The sequence below is a fragment of the Tigriopus californicus genome, chromosome 6 (assembly GCF_007210705.1).
Source record: "Tigriopus californicus strain San Diego chromosome 6, Tcal_SD_v2.1, whole genome shotgun sequence".
In the NCBI taxonomy this organism is placed as follows: domain Eukaryota; kingdom Metazoa; phylum Arthropoda; class Copepoda; order Harpacticoida; family Harpacticidae; genus Tigriopus; species Tigriopus californicus.
In genome coordinates, this window is record NC_081445.1 from 10683476 (window position 1) to 10699691 (window position 16216).

The 16216-nt window shown below is 45.9% G+C and overlaps 3 protein-coding genes across 3 annotated transcripts in view; 2 read left to right on the top strand and 1 right to left on the bottom strand.

Annotated features, from left to right (window-relative positions):
- LOC131882507 (uncharacterized) overlaps positions 1-4710 on the bottom strand; it is a 34507-nt gene extending 29797 nt beyond the window's left edge. Inside the window, exon 1 of the mRNA XM_059229661.1 lies at positions 4655-4710. The gene's annotated coding sequence lies outside the window, so the exon portion shown is untranslated. The remainder of the gene's footprint in view (positions 1-4654) is intronic.
- A 453-nt stretch (positions 4711-5163) lies between these two features.
- On the top strand, positions 5164-5769 carry LOC131882508 (uncharacterized). The gene has a single exon (XM_059229662.1). The coding sequence runs from the start codon at positions 5164-5166 to the stop codon at positions 5767-5769; it is 606 nt and encodes a 201-aa protein (XP_059085645.1).
- Positions 5770-11099: 5330 nt separating this feature from the next.
- LOC131882509 (uncharacterized) lies at positions 11100-13874 on the top strand. The gene has a single exon (XM_059229664.1). The coding sequence runs from the start codon at positions 11100-11102 to the stop codon at positions 13872-13874; it is 2775 nt and encodes a 924-aa protein (XP_059085647.1).
- The last annotated feature ends 2342 nt before the right edge of the window (positions 13875-16216 follow it).

Consider the following 16216-nt stretch of genomic DNA (forward strand, 5'->3'; position numbering starts at 1 on the left):
AGTTGATTCATTGACCCTGTCCAAGTGTGACCCGAGGTGTGGCTGAAGACATTTCCCAAAAACAAGGCCGCCTGCAAATTTATGTGCTGCTAAACAGCCACCATACTTTTGGTGATGGCTTGGTGGTTTTCCTTTGCCTTCAAGGCAGCCCAACCAAACCCATTGTGGAACGAACAACTTTAGAATCTGTCTGATCCATACATTCTGATCCTGTCATCCAATCTGACTGAGCATCACAAACGCCGGCCTGATCATGTGCCTTCCTTCACTTTTTGAAACAAGAGAGGAGATCTCAACCAATATCATTCATAACCTTCATGTTCTCGCTCTAATCCACGGGCTATTCGCTCTATCTGGAGGTCAAACCTTGCCCGTATGGCTTGGGAGGACTCGGTTTGTTTTCATTACTGAGCTGACGCACATTTCAGCCACTAGGGACCTTTAGTATTTTTAGGTCTTGCCCATACTGGAGACTGGGGCAACAGATTGTATTATCCCGACTACATTGCTTCAGTTTAATGGTGTGGATATCGACTAGCCAAAGAAGATGTTCAACCACGGTACTACAACTGCTTGTGATGGGGTTGTTGATCTGCAGTTGAATTGGTTGAACAAATTTACCCGTGTGAACCATGATTCAAAGCAGTTTCCCGTATTGGACAGGTTCGTCTTAATCTTGATCAGAACTTTATGTTTGCTCTGTTGTTTTTGGTTCAAGTAATGATTATTCAATCGAATGTTTGGTAAAATATATTTGGGGAGGTGTGTTGTATTACAATGATTTGTGTCGTTGTTGCTCTTGGTATGGACTCGTCTGATTCCCAGGAGTATGTTCCGAGTCTACAATCTTCGTTCAGATGTATATTGTTCATACTCTAATAAACGTCTTGTAACTACTATCCCAACTTTCGCGTCGCGAAATAGATATGGCACACCTACAAATATTAGAGGGAAGCAATTAAACAATGAAGGAGCCCGAGAAAGAAGAGAAGTGGACTTCATTGGTCGAACTAGTCTGGATTCTCGAGATCTGGAAAGAACTCTCAAAACATACATTAAGCCTCTATGGTCACTAGAATTGACCCTAAATCCTGGATTGGGACAAAGCTCATGAATGCTTTAGAAGACTTGCGGTATCAGATACCTTTCGTACCTTCTCTGAACACTATACAATCCCACCTATTTTAGTCTCTAAGCATAAGAAGAGAGACTGGCGGCAAAACTAAGCTTTTTTTGGGCAACGAAAATTATGAAAAGGAGGGGCCCTAAGATCGAACCCTGGGGAACACCTGACTTGACATCATGTATGTCACTAAGGGATCCCTCGACCTTGACAATTTGCTTCTTATCATGAATGAAGCTGCTCATCCAATTGAGAACCTTGCCTTGGAGCCCAATGTCATGAAGTCTAATCAACGAAAGGCCATGATCTACTTTACCAAGGCCCTGGCAAATCAAGATCAACAACGTCAACTGACTCGTGTCTATCCAGTCCCTCAATGACGTGCTCTAAATGCTCAATCAGTTGGGTAACTGTGCTAAAATGTGCTCGGAACCAGTGCTGGTTAGGAAGAAAGACATCATGAACATAAAGAAATTGAACAAGTTTGGACTTGATGATCTTCTCAAACACCTTTGAAATAACCGAAGTGACAAAAATCGGCCCTATGGTAACTGGGGAGCGACTTATATCCCTCCCCCTTTGAAATTTGGAACAACGTGAGCTTGTGGCGCCTCGCGAACCTCACTCATTTTCTCATGCTCAGGTCTGTCTTTCATGTTGGCAAAAATAGTGAAAATAGATCATTCGAATACTTGAACTCGCTTCAATGGTGACCCCGACGTGCGTCTTCAGCTCGTATTGTTGATCTTTCGCCATGGCAACTTCTATCAAAGCATCTTCCAATTCCTCCAGCCTTCCTATGATCTCGGCCGCCACAGTCAAACTGCCGTCGTTTTGGCCTGAAGCCCCTTTAGTGTGGTTCGCTCAAGCGGAATCTCAATTCGCGCTGAAAGGCATCGTTGCTGATGAGACCAAATATCATCATGTAGTGTCGGCCTTGGACCAGTCGATGGCTAAACGCGTGGTGGATCGTCTTGCTGCGCCCCCTTTGAAAGAACCCCGCTACGAGATCCTGAAGGACATGTTATTGTCTACGTTTATCTTGTCATCTTATCAACGGGCCCATCGCCTTATTCAAGTCTCCACCTTAGGCAACCACACTCCTTTGGAATTGATGGACAAGATGTTAGGCCTGTTAGGTGATCACGAGGCGTGCTTCCTTTTCAAAACGTTGTTTATGGATCAAGTGCCAGAGGATACACGAGCCCATTTAATCCCTCAACTAGACAACTCGTCGCCTAGAAATCTGGCCTTGGCTGTGGACAAAGTCATGGTGGCTCGTCAACCTTTTGTTCATGCGGTATCCAACCATTGGACTCAGACTCCGGGAGACCACCAGGACCGTGTTTGCCGCTTCCATAACCGTTGGGAAGGTCAATGTTCCTTTAGCAAGACCTTCTGTGATTCCGTTCCCCCACCTAAAAGATCTCAAGTCATCACCGTCCAGGGAAACGAGGAGTACGGCCCCCAATAAGTAACCTTGGCGGCCGTCTATTATTCGTTACAAATAAAAAGAATAACTTATCATACCTAGTCAATTCCGGGGCTCAAGTTAGCATATTGCCCGTCCCGCGTACCATGCAAGCTACGTCTATTGGAACACCCTCCTTTTCCGCCACTAAGGGTTCTGTCATTTGTTGTTATGGCAGAGTAACGCGTGAATTAAATTTCGGTGATCATGTCTTTACTTGGACCTTCTTCCTGGCGGCACTGGATCAGGCAATTCTTGGGGCCGATTTTCTCCGTGCTAATAACATAATGGTGGATTTGGTCAATCACCGCCTGATAGACCCCATGTCTCGCCGGTCAATTCCAGGCTACTTGGGCAAAGCCATTGCCCCATGTCTCACTCTCGTGTGCCACTTGGCCACCGACCCTTTTTCTTCATTATTGAATGACTTTCCGGAAATTCTCAACCCCGCTTTCAATGACATCTCTCCCAAGCATGGAGTGTTCCATCACCTTCCCACTTCTGGTCATCCTGTCCATGCTAAAGCACGAAGATTGACTGGGGAAAAGTTGGAGGCCGCCAAAGTTGATTTTCATCAAATGATGGATTTGGGGATATGTCGTCGGTCCAAAAGTCAATATGCTTCAGCTTTACATGTCATCCCCAAGCCAGATGGTACTTGGCGTTGTTGTGGCGATTACCGCACATTAAATAAGAAGACCAATCCTGACAGTTACCCTATTCCCCACATACAAGCCTTTTCGGAGGGGTTAAATGGTTGTCAAGTGTTTTCCAAGATCGATCTTGTCCGCGGATATAATCAAATACCCATGGCTCCTGAAGACATTCACAAGACGGCTATTATAACACCTTTTGGTTTGTTTGAGTTCGTCAAGATGCCTTTCGGACTCCGCAACGCTGCCCAAACTTTTCAACGTATGATGGATTCAGTCCTGGGAGATCTGCCGTTTGTTTATGTTTATCTTGATGATAATTTGGTAGCCAGTCCTTCCCAATATGACCATGTTTTTTAAAAAAAATCTTTATTGCGAGTTTGGGTCTCATTGGATTAAGATTTGACACACATATATATTATGTATACTATTAGGACGTCCCATTATGGGTTCGAGGACCGCCGTTCGAGGCGATGTAATCCACTAAAGTATGGGGGGGAGACCTGGGATCGAACCCATGAACCCGAGCAAAGCTCGGTCGCCCGTTAACCAACTGCGCTACAACCATCTCCCTTGTACCTTGTTCGCCCGGTTATCTTCTAACGGTTTGGTCATCAACCGAAAGAAGTGCGTATTTGGACAATCTAAACTGACTTTTTTGGGCCATGTCATCTCGCACTTGGGCATCGAGCCCATGCCAAGTCATGTGCAAACCATTCGGGATTTTCCACTCCCAAGCACTCAACAGACCTTGCGGGAATTTCTGGGAATGATTGTGTTTTACCACCGGTTCATCCCAAGTCTAGCCCAAGTCCTATCACCCCTGCATGATCTTCTCAAAAAGAAACCCAAAGACTATGTCCTAGACGCACCACTGGCTCAACATGTGGAATTAGCCAAGAAGAAATTGGCTGAAACCACCCTGCTCACTTTCCCCGATAGATCGGCCCCTCTTGCTCTAACAACGGACGTGTCCAGCGTGGCCGTTGGCGCTATGCTAGAGCAGCGCACAAGGCAAGGCTGGCAACCACTGGCTTTCTTTTGGCACAAATTGCGCCCACCTGAGCTTAAGTATAGTACTTTCGACCGGGAATTACTTTCAATCTACTTGGCCGTTCACCACTTTCGGTATTTTGTGGAAGGTCGGGATCACAAACCTCTGACTTACGCTTTGGCCAAAAGCAGCAAGCCTGTTTCTGGTCGTCAACAACGTCAACTGTCCTACATATCCGAATACACCAATCGAATTCAACATGTGGCGGGCAAACAGAACGTGGTGGCCGACTCCTCTTTGCGTGTCTGCACCTTGTCGGATTCCATCTTGCCTCAAACCCTTTATGAGGCACAACAAGCCGACCAAGAATTGGCGGTCGTCCGTACTTGACATCGAATTTTCTCCCGGCTTACCCGTCCTATGCGACGTCTCGCAAGGCGCCCCCCGTCCCTGGGTCCCGTCAAGCCTCTGCCCACTGGTTTTCGATTCCATTCATTCCATGGCCCACCCAGGTACTCGAGCCCGCCAAACGCTTTTGGCCAAACATTTCGTGTGGCACGGTCTCAAACGGGACGTGCCCAAATGGACAGCCCAGTGTATTGGTTGTCAACGAGGAAAGGTTGTGCGTCACACCAAAGCCCCAATCCAACATATGGACGTTCCCTCGGCTCTGTTCCAGGTGATCAACCCCGATCTGGTAGGCCCATTGGATGTTTTGGTGGGTCACAAATACTTGCTGACCATCATTGATTGATTCAGCCGTTGGCCAGAGGCCATCCAATTAGTTGATGTGACCGCCCTGTCCTGTGCTCGTGCGTTACTATCAGGTTGGATCTGTCGTTTCGGTTTACCAGAAACGATCATCACTGACCGGGGGGGGGCTCAATTCACTTCTTCCTTATGGCATGAGCTCTCGCTCTTAATGGGGACGAAGTTGCACCACACCACATCATATCATCCCCAAGCCAACGGCCTCATTGAACGATTTCATCGTCAACTTAAGGACGCCTTACGCGCTCGTTTGGCTGGCCCTCACTGGTTTTACCACCTCCCTTGGATCCTTTTTGGAATCCGATGCGCTCCCAAAGATGACACCAACTTGTCACCTGCCCAATTGGTTTACAGGACATCGTTGAGAGTACCTGGAACCTTGTGCGTTCATCCTACTGCCCTGTCTACGCCCGCCGAACATTTTTGGAGCCTTTGCGATCAATTCGCCAATTTGGTTCCACCTCAATCCAAATTCCATGGGGGCTCCGCAACTTTCGCCCCTGGCGATTTGTCTTTGTGCCCTTTCGTTTGGGTAATGGTAGACAGGGTTCGCCCGCCTTTGGAACCGCCTTACAAAGGCCCCTATCGTGTCCTTTCACAACGAGACAAGACGTTCTTAGTGGACATCAATGGAAAAGCTGATAACGTATCTATTGACCGCTTGAAGCCAACATATTTTGACGCTTCCAAACCTCCTCCTGTAGTGACCAGTGCTGGTCGCGTCGTTGCCCCACCTCAGCAATTTCGACCCGTATAAAGCCGGATCTGGCCCGGGGGTTATGTGGCGCCTCGCGAACCTCACTCATTTTCTCATGCTCAGGTCTGTCTTTCATGTTGGCAAAAATAGTGAAAATAGATCATTTGAATACTTGAACTCGCTTCAAGCTATCTTCAGAGAGGAAGGAAATTTGCCGTGGTTGAAGATGCAACGCATCAAGTACGACAAAACAGCACCAAGAACCTGTGAACATCTCATCGGAAACTAAGATGTCACACTATCAATACCAGGAGAACTTTTTTTATTGTATGTATTTCAGGGGTTTAAATACTAATAGTTCATGATGTTAAAAGGCAGCAGCTCCCCAAGACTTCCATAAGCCATAAGACTTGTTTTCATGGAAGTCTATATCACAGAGGGATAGAAAGGGCTCCTAAGTGTAGGACGCCCTCGCACTCATTACGCAAAAGATGTTTAAAACTCGTATGTCATATTGCAGCATGCCACTTTAACACAACATTCACCGGAGCGTCTTTACAACAGATCTCATTGTCAGTCAGATTACGGAATAAAGATCAAGAACAAAAAGACACATAAAATCATTAAGAATTACATGCAAAACAGTTCTTTAAATGGCAGTCTGATGAATATGAGTTTAGGAAAGTGTTCAGCGTTTGTAATTTCTGGAGTTTCAATGAGTCTTGGCAAGAGGTTTTCAAATTAGTTTGCGTATAAAAATCGTTCCATGGTTTTGGCACAAGATGAAGAGGGAGATTTTTAAGCCATGTTGATTTGACTAAAGGTGAGCTAAAATAGATATCACTGCCTCTTCGTACTTTGAAAGTGTAGAGGTTGACTACACTGGGGACGGTTCCTTTCATGCAGCAAAAGAGAAACCTCATCTGATTTTGTTTAGCTAAGTCCTTGATTTTTAAAACATTTAGGGGTTTGAAAAGGCCATCAGTATAGGCATTTCTTTTCTCTCCAGCGATCCATCGGACGGCTCTCTTTTGAAGCGTGACCAAACCTTTTGCAGCAGATCCGGACCGGAAAAATTCAAGCCCATACTCAAGCCTTCTTTTTATGTGGGCATTGTAGAGTATTGTTCTAAGGACTTTTGGAAGAGATTTCTTGGCTTTAAACATTGTAAAGAGAGAGTGCATTATTGAGTCTCCAACATATGCGGCGTGATCATAGAAAACCAAGTAACTAGAATGCTCAAGCTCCACAGGGGCTGTACTGGATGAGCATGATTTCAGGTCAGCTGACGCTGGGTGGCAAGGGACAATCACACTTCGTGAAATCTCCCTATAGGCAAGTTTAATCATTCCCATGAATCGTTTGTTGGTCTTGTTTTCTTTTAATTTCTTGTGAATCTTACAAATATGCATGTAGAAAGAGCGGTAGGATAATGAAAACATTCTTTTTGGGCATAACACACGTAACATGTTCAGAAGATTGGGCAATAGCAGAGCAAATCACATATTCTATTATTATTCAGATTGCAAAATGTAAAAAACTGTATGTATAAATATCATATACAACAATCGATTGATAAAAGAATAAAATGGTCAAGAATGGTAAAATAGTTGACCAAAGTGTGGTATCACGATAAGTTTGACTAGCATTGGTTCAGTGCACATGAAAAAAGTGAAGAGGGAAATTGCAGATAGTACATAAACAGGTGGGGAGAGGTAAATGATGAAAATCTTGGTTATTGCAGTAGAGTGGGTGGGTCAGATTGAACAGATCTTTTGTCAGCTCCCGTCGTTGATGGCATTGGGTCGGGAGCCGGACAAAGGTACGTGACCACTAATACTCTGACGGGATGTCGGGCCAAGGACAGTAAGGTATTATTAAGTCCTTGACCGGGAAGGACAACTTGTGTCCGGACATCACCTCCGGAAAGGTCAGGTTCCCAACACTGTTGGACACTAACCTTGCCAGCCCGATGGTGAGGGGCTCGGTTTCGCATAGAAAATGCGTCCATGCATTATTGGCATATTGGGGCACGCACAGGTATCGTTTGAGGAACTTGGTGAAGGTGGCATCGGCGGATTTGAGGGCGGATTGGGCGGAGTTGGGAAGCCAAAGGTGAAGGCCATAAAGGAAAATTGGAGAGATGTAGGTCCGGAAGAGTTGAAGAACTATTGGAAGGGGGAGATTCTTGATAGGAAGTCTATTGTACATGTATCCGATCCTGGCCTTGGCTTTTACTATTGATGATTTAAGATGGTTGGTAAAGGAGAGTTGAGTGGAGAATGTGAAACCGACATAATTAAAATTATTGACGATTTCAATCGGACTATGGTGGATATGGAAGGAGGTGGGAGGCAGACGACCTTTATGGAAAACCATGGCCTTCGTCTTGATATTATTGACTTGAAGGCCGTTCTCTTGGCAATAACCGTGGAGTGCATTGATGGCATTTTGCAATTCCACGGCTGAATCAGCCAAGAGAACCAGGTCGTCTGCATATTGAAGATATTGTACCATACAATGGTTGATGGTGGGGCCTTGGTGGGTGAGGGCTTCGGGCAGGTCGGATACATAAAGATTGAAAAGAATTGGCGATAGAGGATCCCCCTGCGGAAGGCCAACGGAAGTGAAGTAGCAGGGGGATAGGTCCTCACCAGAACGAATGGAGCATCTGAGTCCCGCATAGATGTTGGACAACAGGACACAGATTGAACGCGGAACTCCCCACAGTTGGAGTTTGAGGAATAACCGCATTCGGTCCACCCGGTCGAATGCTTTGGAGAAATCCACATTAATAGGGCTAGTCAAGTAAACGCGTTCATGGACAACTGATGTTACTCCATGGAGTAAAATGTTGGCTCGTTATAACGATATTGAGACGTTCTCTTTATTGTATTGAGAGTTTCTACGAACAAGGTATACATAATACGTTAGTAATAATCAAAAAGAGGGAACAATAGGTAGAGACGTTCCCAATAGTTTGTTTCCGCAAGGTCGTACATCGTGTATTAATGGTTCACTCAATATTCGGGTGTTCTTTCACGTGGACGGAACGCATCAGCTGTTCATGCCCAGGGTGGCCGCAACACTATCTCCATCTTTGCATTGTATGTTCAGTTTGATGTGAAGTAGTTCATTCCTATTTTGCTCTGTTGTCCTGGACCTCAGGACAAGATTGCACAGCCTTTTTAATTCTTTTTTTCTTGGTCTCTTGATTTTGCTGCTCATAGATAGTTACTCCTCCATTCATGATGGAATCTATTTTTGGAAAAGTCATTAAAGAAGCTAGACAATATTTGGACTTGGTCTTAGCAGGGAAGGATCATTCCATAGTCAATGAGCCCTTTATTATGGAGGCTTTTGTTGCTTGGGTCAATGAAACCAGGGTGCTGCTTGAAGAACAGGCCCACCCAGTAGTTAGGAAGTCGACTGATTTGTCCAATGTAGAGGTTAAAGTAGTACCTCCTCTTGAAATAGAACAGGGAAAGACAGTTGTAGAGAAAACAGTCTTTCTTATTACGGGAAGCAGCCATGTCCTGAAAAAGGAAAAGGCTGGAAGTTTGACCACCCTAAATGGTGTCAAAAGCTTCTCGAGTTTTTTGAGAAGTACAAGAGTAGGTTGTCGTTTTTCCACCCGTACATGTGCCGTCAGTCCATGAGACTTAAGACATGCATAAACTTACGGTGTACCTCTGTCCACGTAGAAGGGACGCAAAGAAAGCCGAAAAATAGGATAGTACAGTTTCGTACTTTTAAAGCTGATCCTATTCCTAAACCTCTTGACCTTAAACCATTCACCTTCCGCCCTCCGCCCTCCTCCTACCTTCTACACTCTCTCCAACTTCCCTCCTCTTCCTTTAATTACTCAATCCACCCTAATCCTTAAATACCCTCCTTACTAATTTTCCTTGTCCTTCCCCTATTCCCCACATACTTTCCTATTCTCATGTAGCTGCCCAAGCCATTTCCCAAAACCAACTATCCCCATTAGCCCATGCTATGCCTCCAGTAGAACGTAGCTTTGCTGATAAGCGGGATATTTTATTGCTAGAGAGGATGGTCCAAGATCTTGTTAACTTGAGAGGCCCGTTAAGAGGCTATACTTGAACGTGCATTGTCTGACTTCTAAAAAAAGACAGTCCAAAGGCTAAGATTTTAGAGGAACTAGCCCTTGAGTGAGAGAGAGATTTCATTCATCTCTATAACAGAAACCTGGTTTCGGCCAGGGGTCTTAGATGAAGAACTGGCCATAATGGGTTTCTACTTTACTCGTTGTGATAGGATACGACCTGATAATCCCATTTCTCCACATGGAGGTGTCTGCCTATACGTTAGGAATGATCTTCAAATTAGTCATCCACAAATGTCGAATGGAGAAGTTGAGGTCTTCGTTTGTCACGTTAAGATTTTTGATGTGTCCATTGTCACAATGTATAGGCCCCCCTTCATGTTCTGTAAGCTCGTTCTTGCCAACTCTGAAATTCACAGGAAATGAGTTGGATCGAGCATTTTGGTCGAATGCTTTCTTTGCAGAGGACTTGTCGTTCCCTGGAGTCGTTCGAAAAGCTGTAGGAGTTTGCGATCTTGCGCAATTTCTCCATGCTTGTTGGTGGAGCCACTAGAGAGAATAGCGTTCTAGACTTCGTCTTTTTCAATGACCCTGGTCTGATCCAGTATGTCCATGTGACACCTAGTGATCTGTCAGATCATCATGTTCTTGAGATAGGGTCGACCATTCAATAGTCTTGCTAACGTCATCCGAGAAAGGTCAGTGATAAGATAAAGAAACCCAGAGGAAAGCTGTCGTCTGTCACTTTGGCAAAGAAAAAGATCGAGGAGTGGTTGGATCGAGATGTCACTCCTTGGAACTTGATCAGGGAGGAATTCAACCGGTTCATCAGGCTTTTGGCCGAGTTAGAGGTGGAATGGGCCGCTTTTCTCCCCGGAGACGAAGACCAGTATACGTAAATGTGTTTATGGTCCGCTTAGCACATTGACGACAAGATCGAATTTAAGCGTAAAATCCAAAGCCTTCTTGGCTCGAAAGGTGCGGAATCCGACGTTGAACCAGAAGATAGTGCCTCCAGGGTGTCAATAGCGTCCCATCATTCCAATGCATCTTCCGCAACATCCGCACGAATTCTTGCTGAGGTCAGAAGGAAAGATTTGGAGCTTCAAAAGATACACATCCAGAGATTAAGGGAGTTGAAAGCGGAGAAAGCGGAGGCTAATGCAAGAACAAAATATCTCGCTCAGAGACATCAAGATATGGAAATTGAGCGCGAGCAAATGAAAGAACATTCGTTCAGAGAACTGGAGGCCTTAAGTTCAAACTTCGCGTATTCCAATGTTCCACAACAAGTAGCAGAGAACGGAAGCCAGCCTCAACGATGTCGAACAAGCCTCGTGATTCCGTCAATTCGAAAGTAGAGAGTCCTAACTCAGAGGACGTACTAGAACGGGTCTTGGCAGTCCAGCTGGAATCTACATTACCTAAGAAAGATCTGCGCCCATTCTCCGGTAAACTGACAGAGTATCAAGTATTCTCGCTCTCTTTCCGTTATCTCATCGAGCAGAAAACCAACAACGAGGAAAATCGCCTACAATACCTTCTGCAATACACTGCAAACGAACCTCATGATCTTATATCTGCGTGTGTCCACCTTGATCCTAAAGATGGCTACAAGGAGGCAAGGAAGCTCTTGGATCGAGAATATGGAAACAAGTATGGCATAGCAACCGCCTTTCGCAAAGAAATGAACGACTTCCCCCCCTTCAATGAAGATTCAGATAAAATTAAGGAGTACGCCTTGTTGCTGACTAAGTGTGGTACCGGCATGAAGAACATGAAAGGCCTTGTGACATTGGACGACCCTGAGCTAAGTTTCGAGCTAATGCTCAAACTTCCTCTCCCCTGCCAAAGAAAATGGAGACAAACAGTTCAGCAGATCGAGGAAAAGCAAAATAAAGAAGCTGGCTTTGAGGATTTCTCCGTTTTCATCCGCCATCTCTCAAGTGAGTGGAACCATCCAGTGTATGGCCTAAAGAAAAAAGCGGAAATAGACCCCAGCACCTCCTTGATTTCAAAGGACAGAAGGAACCTGTCTTTCGCAACCAACACGTCACAATCAAGCCTCATTAGAAACTCAAATCGAACTGAGTTAAGGTCTTGCCCATTCTGCGAAAGAAACCATCCCATTAATACCTGTGGGGACGCCAAGCGCTTCTCATTGCAAGAAATACGGGAAGTCTTGAGAGGGCGATGTTTTGGGTGCTTAAAATGGGGCCATTGGGCGAGGGCGTATCATCAGCGAAAGGTGTGCGACGTTTGTTCGAGGAGGCACCCCACCATTCTCCATGACTCCATGAGAAATGAGAAAGAGCCACAATCAGATGGTCAGGACTCTTTGCAAACCACGGAAGTCAAGGTCAGGGGAGTCCAGGTGTTAAGCAATGTTAAGGGCGACGACCTACCGGCAATAGCAGTGGCTTTGGTCCATGTCAAGATCCGCATCCAAGGGCTAGAGAAGGACATCGTGACTTACGCAGCTCAAGACCCGTATAGCACAGACACTTTCTTCAAAGAGGAACTCCTCAAGGCACTAGGCATCGAAGGCACACCAACCACCGTTTTTCTAACAACTATGGGACAGAAGAGATTGCCTATAATAGCCCGAACCGTGAAAGGTCTTGAGATCTCGGACCTGAAGAACGAAAATACTGTAACCCTGCCGGAAGTTTTACCTTACAAGGACTTACCGGTAGATCGCGGAGATATCCCAACTCAAGACCAGATTATCTCATTGCCACATTTAGCAAAGCTTCCAATCCAATGGTCCGCAGCAAAGGTTGGAGTTTTAATTGGAATGAACGTTCCTGGAGCTTTAAGACCACTCAAAGTGGTGCAAGGTAAGGACGACAAGCCTTATGCCCTTTGGACCAAGCTGGGTTGGACTATCCATGGACCCATGGGAAGAAATTCTAATCGACGACACAAGTGCAATTTAATCCAGATAGACAACGGAAACATTAAGGACATGGTCCAAAAACTGTATGACCATGACGTGCCGGACCCTGATGGAGCTGCTGCCCTTGGTCTATCTTTGGAAGACCGACAATGGTTAAAACATGTTGAAGGAGGTGCTCGCCTCGTTGACGGGCAGTATCTCATTAATCTCCCTTTTAGAAGTTCCAGACCAAAATTCCCCAACAACAGAGATCAAGCACTTCAATGTGTTCTTTGCCTAAAAAGAAATTTGTTAAGGGACCCATCCTACTTCACCGACTGCAAGTCCCTAATAGAAGAACTATTGGCTAAAGGTATCATGGAAGCGGCAATGAACCCCAGAGAGGATCCAAGTAAATCCAAGTACATCCCTCCCCCTGGAGTCTATAATCCTCGAAAACCGGGGACACTTCGCGTTGTATTTGATTGCTCTGCCGCATACATCGGAGTGTCGTTAAATTCAGCGCTACTCCAAGAACCTGATCTCATCAACGGCCTCTTGGGAGTGCTCTTTCGTTTCAGACAAGAGAAGGTAGCTCTGGTGGGGGACATAGAAGCAATGTTCCATCAAGTCAAGGTACCTGAAGGCGATAAAGATTTCCTCAGGTTACTGTGGTGGCTGGATGGAGATCTAGATAATCCAGTGCCAGAGTTCCGGCTTGCCGTACATCTTTTTGGAGGAGTCAGCTCCCCAAGTTGCGCCAACTTCGCTCTCCAGAAGACAGCAAGAGATCATGTGGCCCGATATGGAGGGGAAACAACTAGTACTGTTCTGAACAACTTCTACGTTGACGACCTCTTGAAATCGGTCAAATCCGTAGAAAAGGCCCAGACCTTACAAAAGGAGCTCGTCCAACTTTGTGCTAAAGGAGGTTTCAAACTTACTAAGTTCATCTCCAATTGCGTGGAAGTTATGAACTTGATCCCTCAAGATCTTAGGGCCCCTTCTTTGGACGCTAGAGTAGAGCTCAAAATCGATGGTGTGGTAGAACGTGCTCTCGGGGTTCTATGGAGTGTTGACAGAGATTGCTTGGAATATTTTGTGCTTCCGGAGCAGGATTTGTCTATGAAAAGAAAACTTCTATCTACTATTAGTTCAGTCTGCGATCCTTTGGGGATGGTCGCTCCAGCGGTTCTCCCTGCACGCCAACACTTCTGAGACTTGACTTTGCTTGCGAATCATGGATGGGACACGCCAACCCCACCATACGAACTTACTAAATTACCAAGAATGGACGACAGAGATGTCCGAGCTTGCAGGCTTGTCCGTTCAGAGGTGCTTCAAGTCATTATGGCTTACCGGCCCCCAATTTCCAAGGGCACCGTCCGATGAATTGCCCACTTCTCCTTATATTCCCAAAGAAAAGTCAAATGATCAAAACGTCCGAAAGGACACGAAAACTATGGGAACAATGGTGGCCAAGTTTGATTGAAAAGTTGGCTTGCAATTGCCACTCATTCCAAAAGTTGAAAAGGGTGGTTTATTTGATATTCGTCGCAGTCTCCAGGTTTGGAGGGCGGCAAAAACCAGATAAAACCAACGAGCAATTGGAGACAATTTTTTTCAGGATGGTTCAACAAGAGTGGTTCGGCAATGAATTGAACGAGCTAGAAAAACCCAGCCAAGCTCGGCCAACCAGTAAACTATCCAGCATGAGTCCTATGGTTGTCAAGGGCCTGCTCAAGTCCAGAGGCCGTCTCCGAAACGCTTCAGCCTCAGACGACTTCAAGTTCCCAGTCATTCTCCCTAAGGATTCGAGAGTTTGCGCGCTCATTGTCCGCGCCGCTCACCAAAGATGTGGACACTTAGGAAGGGGATACGTCCTCTCTGAGCTTAGACAAAAATTGTGGATCATCGGAGCAAGTCAGTTGGTTGGAGGGAAATTTCAAATTGTGTGACATGCAAGAAGATAAGAGGGAAAGCCATCTAGCAAATGATGGCCGACCTCCCAGCCGACAGAGTTCAAGCAGCTCTGCCCTTAGAAAATACCGGGGTGGATTGTTTGTTTGTTTGTTACGAAGTCAGATGGCAGCTCTCTCGGTCGGCCTGCCATCTGAAGATGGGTGTCCCAATTGAGGGATATTCCCACTTCGTCGTCACAGCCAACCTTAATCATTACCTCACCCTCGGGAATGACCGCAGGTTCGCCCATTTAAGCTGTTAAAGCAGCAACTTATGCTGTAATTAATTACCGCAAAGAAGCTTGAACTCGGCTAGCCTGGGATCAAACCAGGATTTGCTACTTGGAAAGTGGATGCTCTACCAATACGGTACCCAAGCAAGCCTCCGGGGTGGATTATTTTGGTCCTTTTCTCGTTAAACGTGGCCGAAGCCGAGAAAAAAGATATGGGGTAATGTTTACTAGTCTGTCCACTCTAGCTATTGCCACTTAAAATAGCTTATTCCTTGAACACTGACTCGTTCATGAACGCTCTTCAAAGACTTATTGCCCGACGAGGCGCCGTGAAAGTCCTACAATCAGATAACGGCACAAATTTCCACGGGTCAAATAGAGAACTTAAAGACGAGATCAAGAAACTTCAAGCCTCTCAAACAGACGTTTCCCAGTATGGGATTAAGTGGAAGTTCAATGCCCCAGGGGCATCGCATCATGGGGGGGCATGGGAACAACTATTCGCACTGCTCGACAGATACTCCAAGCCCTACTACAGAACCAACGCCATGTCCTTTCTGAAGAATGCCTCCAAACAGTTTTTTGCGAAGTGGAAGCAATTATGAACAGAAGGGCGTTGAGTACTCCTTTCAACGACCCCAATGACCTGGAAGCCCTTGCACCAAACCACCTTTTGAATCTTCGAGGAGGCGAAACTCGTCTACTTACCGACCAAGATCAAACCCATTTTGTTTGGTCACAGTGGAAAAGAATCCAACAATTGGCCAATGTTTTCTGGTATTGATGGAAACGCGAGTACCTTGCGAATCTGTGTTGAGACAGAAGTGGAAGAGCACAGTCCAAAATCTCTGCCCAAGCGATCTGGTCCTCGTTATTGACAATAGCCTGCCCAGAAATCAATGGCTGATGGGACAGGTCATTCAGGGCCTCCCAGGACAGGATTGAAGGACACGCGTGGCACAAATCCAAGCGAAGAACAGGGTTCTCATGCGACTAATATCTAAGCTCTGCCTGCTATCAAAGTATTGTGGCGGGATCGATGAAGGTCGGACAATAGGGACGCGTAATCGATCCATGGGAGCGGTGCCACAAAGTTCAGTAGTCGATTGGGGTTCCAACCGGTTTGCTCATCGTCAGCAGGCTTGAATACGCCCTGCTTTAACATGCTGTGGCGGGATCGATGGAGGTCGGACAATAGGGACGCGTAATCGATCCATGGGAGCGGTGCCACAAAGTTCAGTAGTCGATTGGGGTTCCAACCACTACTTGCTAAACCAATGATGATACCAACTGATGGGGAATCGTGTACCGATGAATAAGTGTTTCTACCCAATACGTAGACCAGAACTTCGGAGTTGGTGTTGAT

Bases quoted from the DNA above. Each gene is read 5' to 3' on its own strand.
- LOC131882508 (XM_059229662.1), top strand. From the start codon at position 5,164: ATGGGGACGAAGTTGCACCACACCACATCATATCATCCCCAAGCCAAC.
- LOC131882509 (XM_059229664.1), top strand. From the start codon at position 11,100: ATGTCGAACAAGCCTCGTGATTCCGTCAATTCGAAAGTAGAGAGTCCT.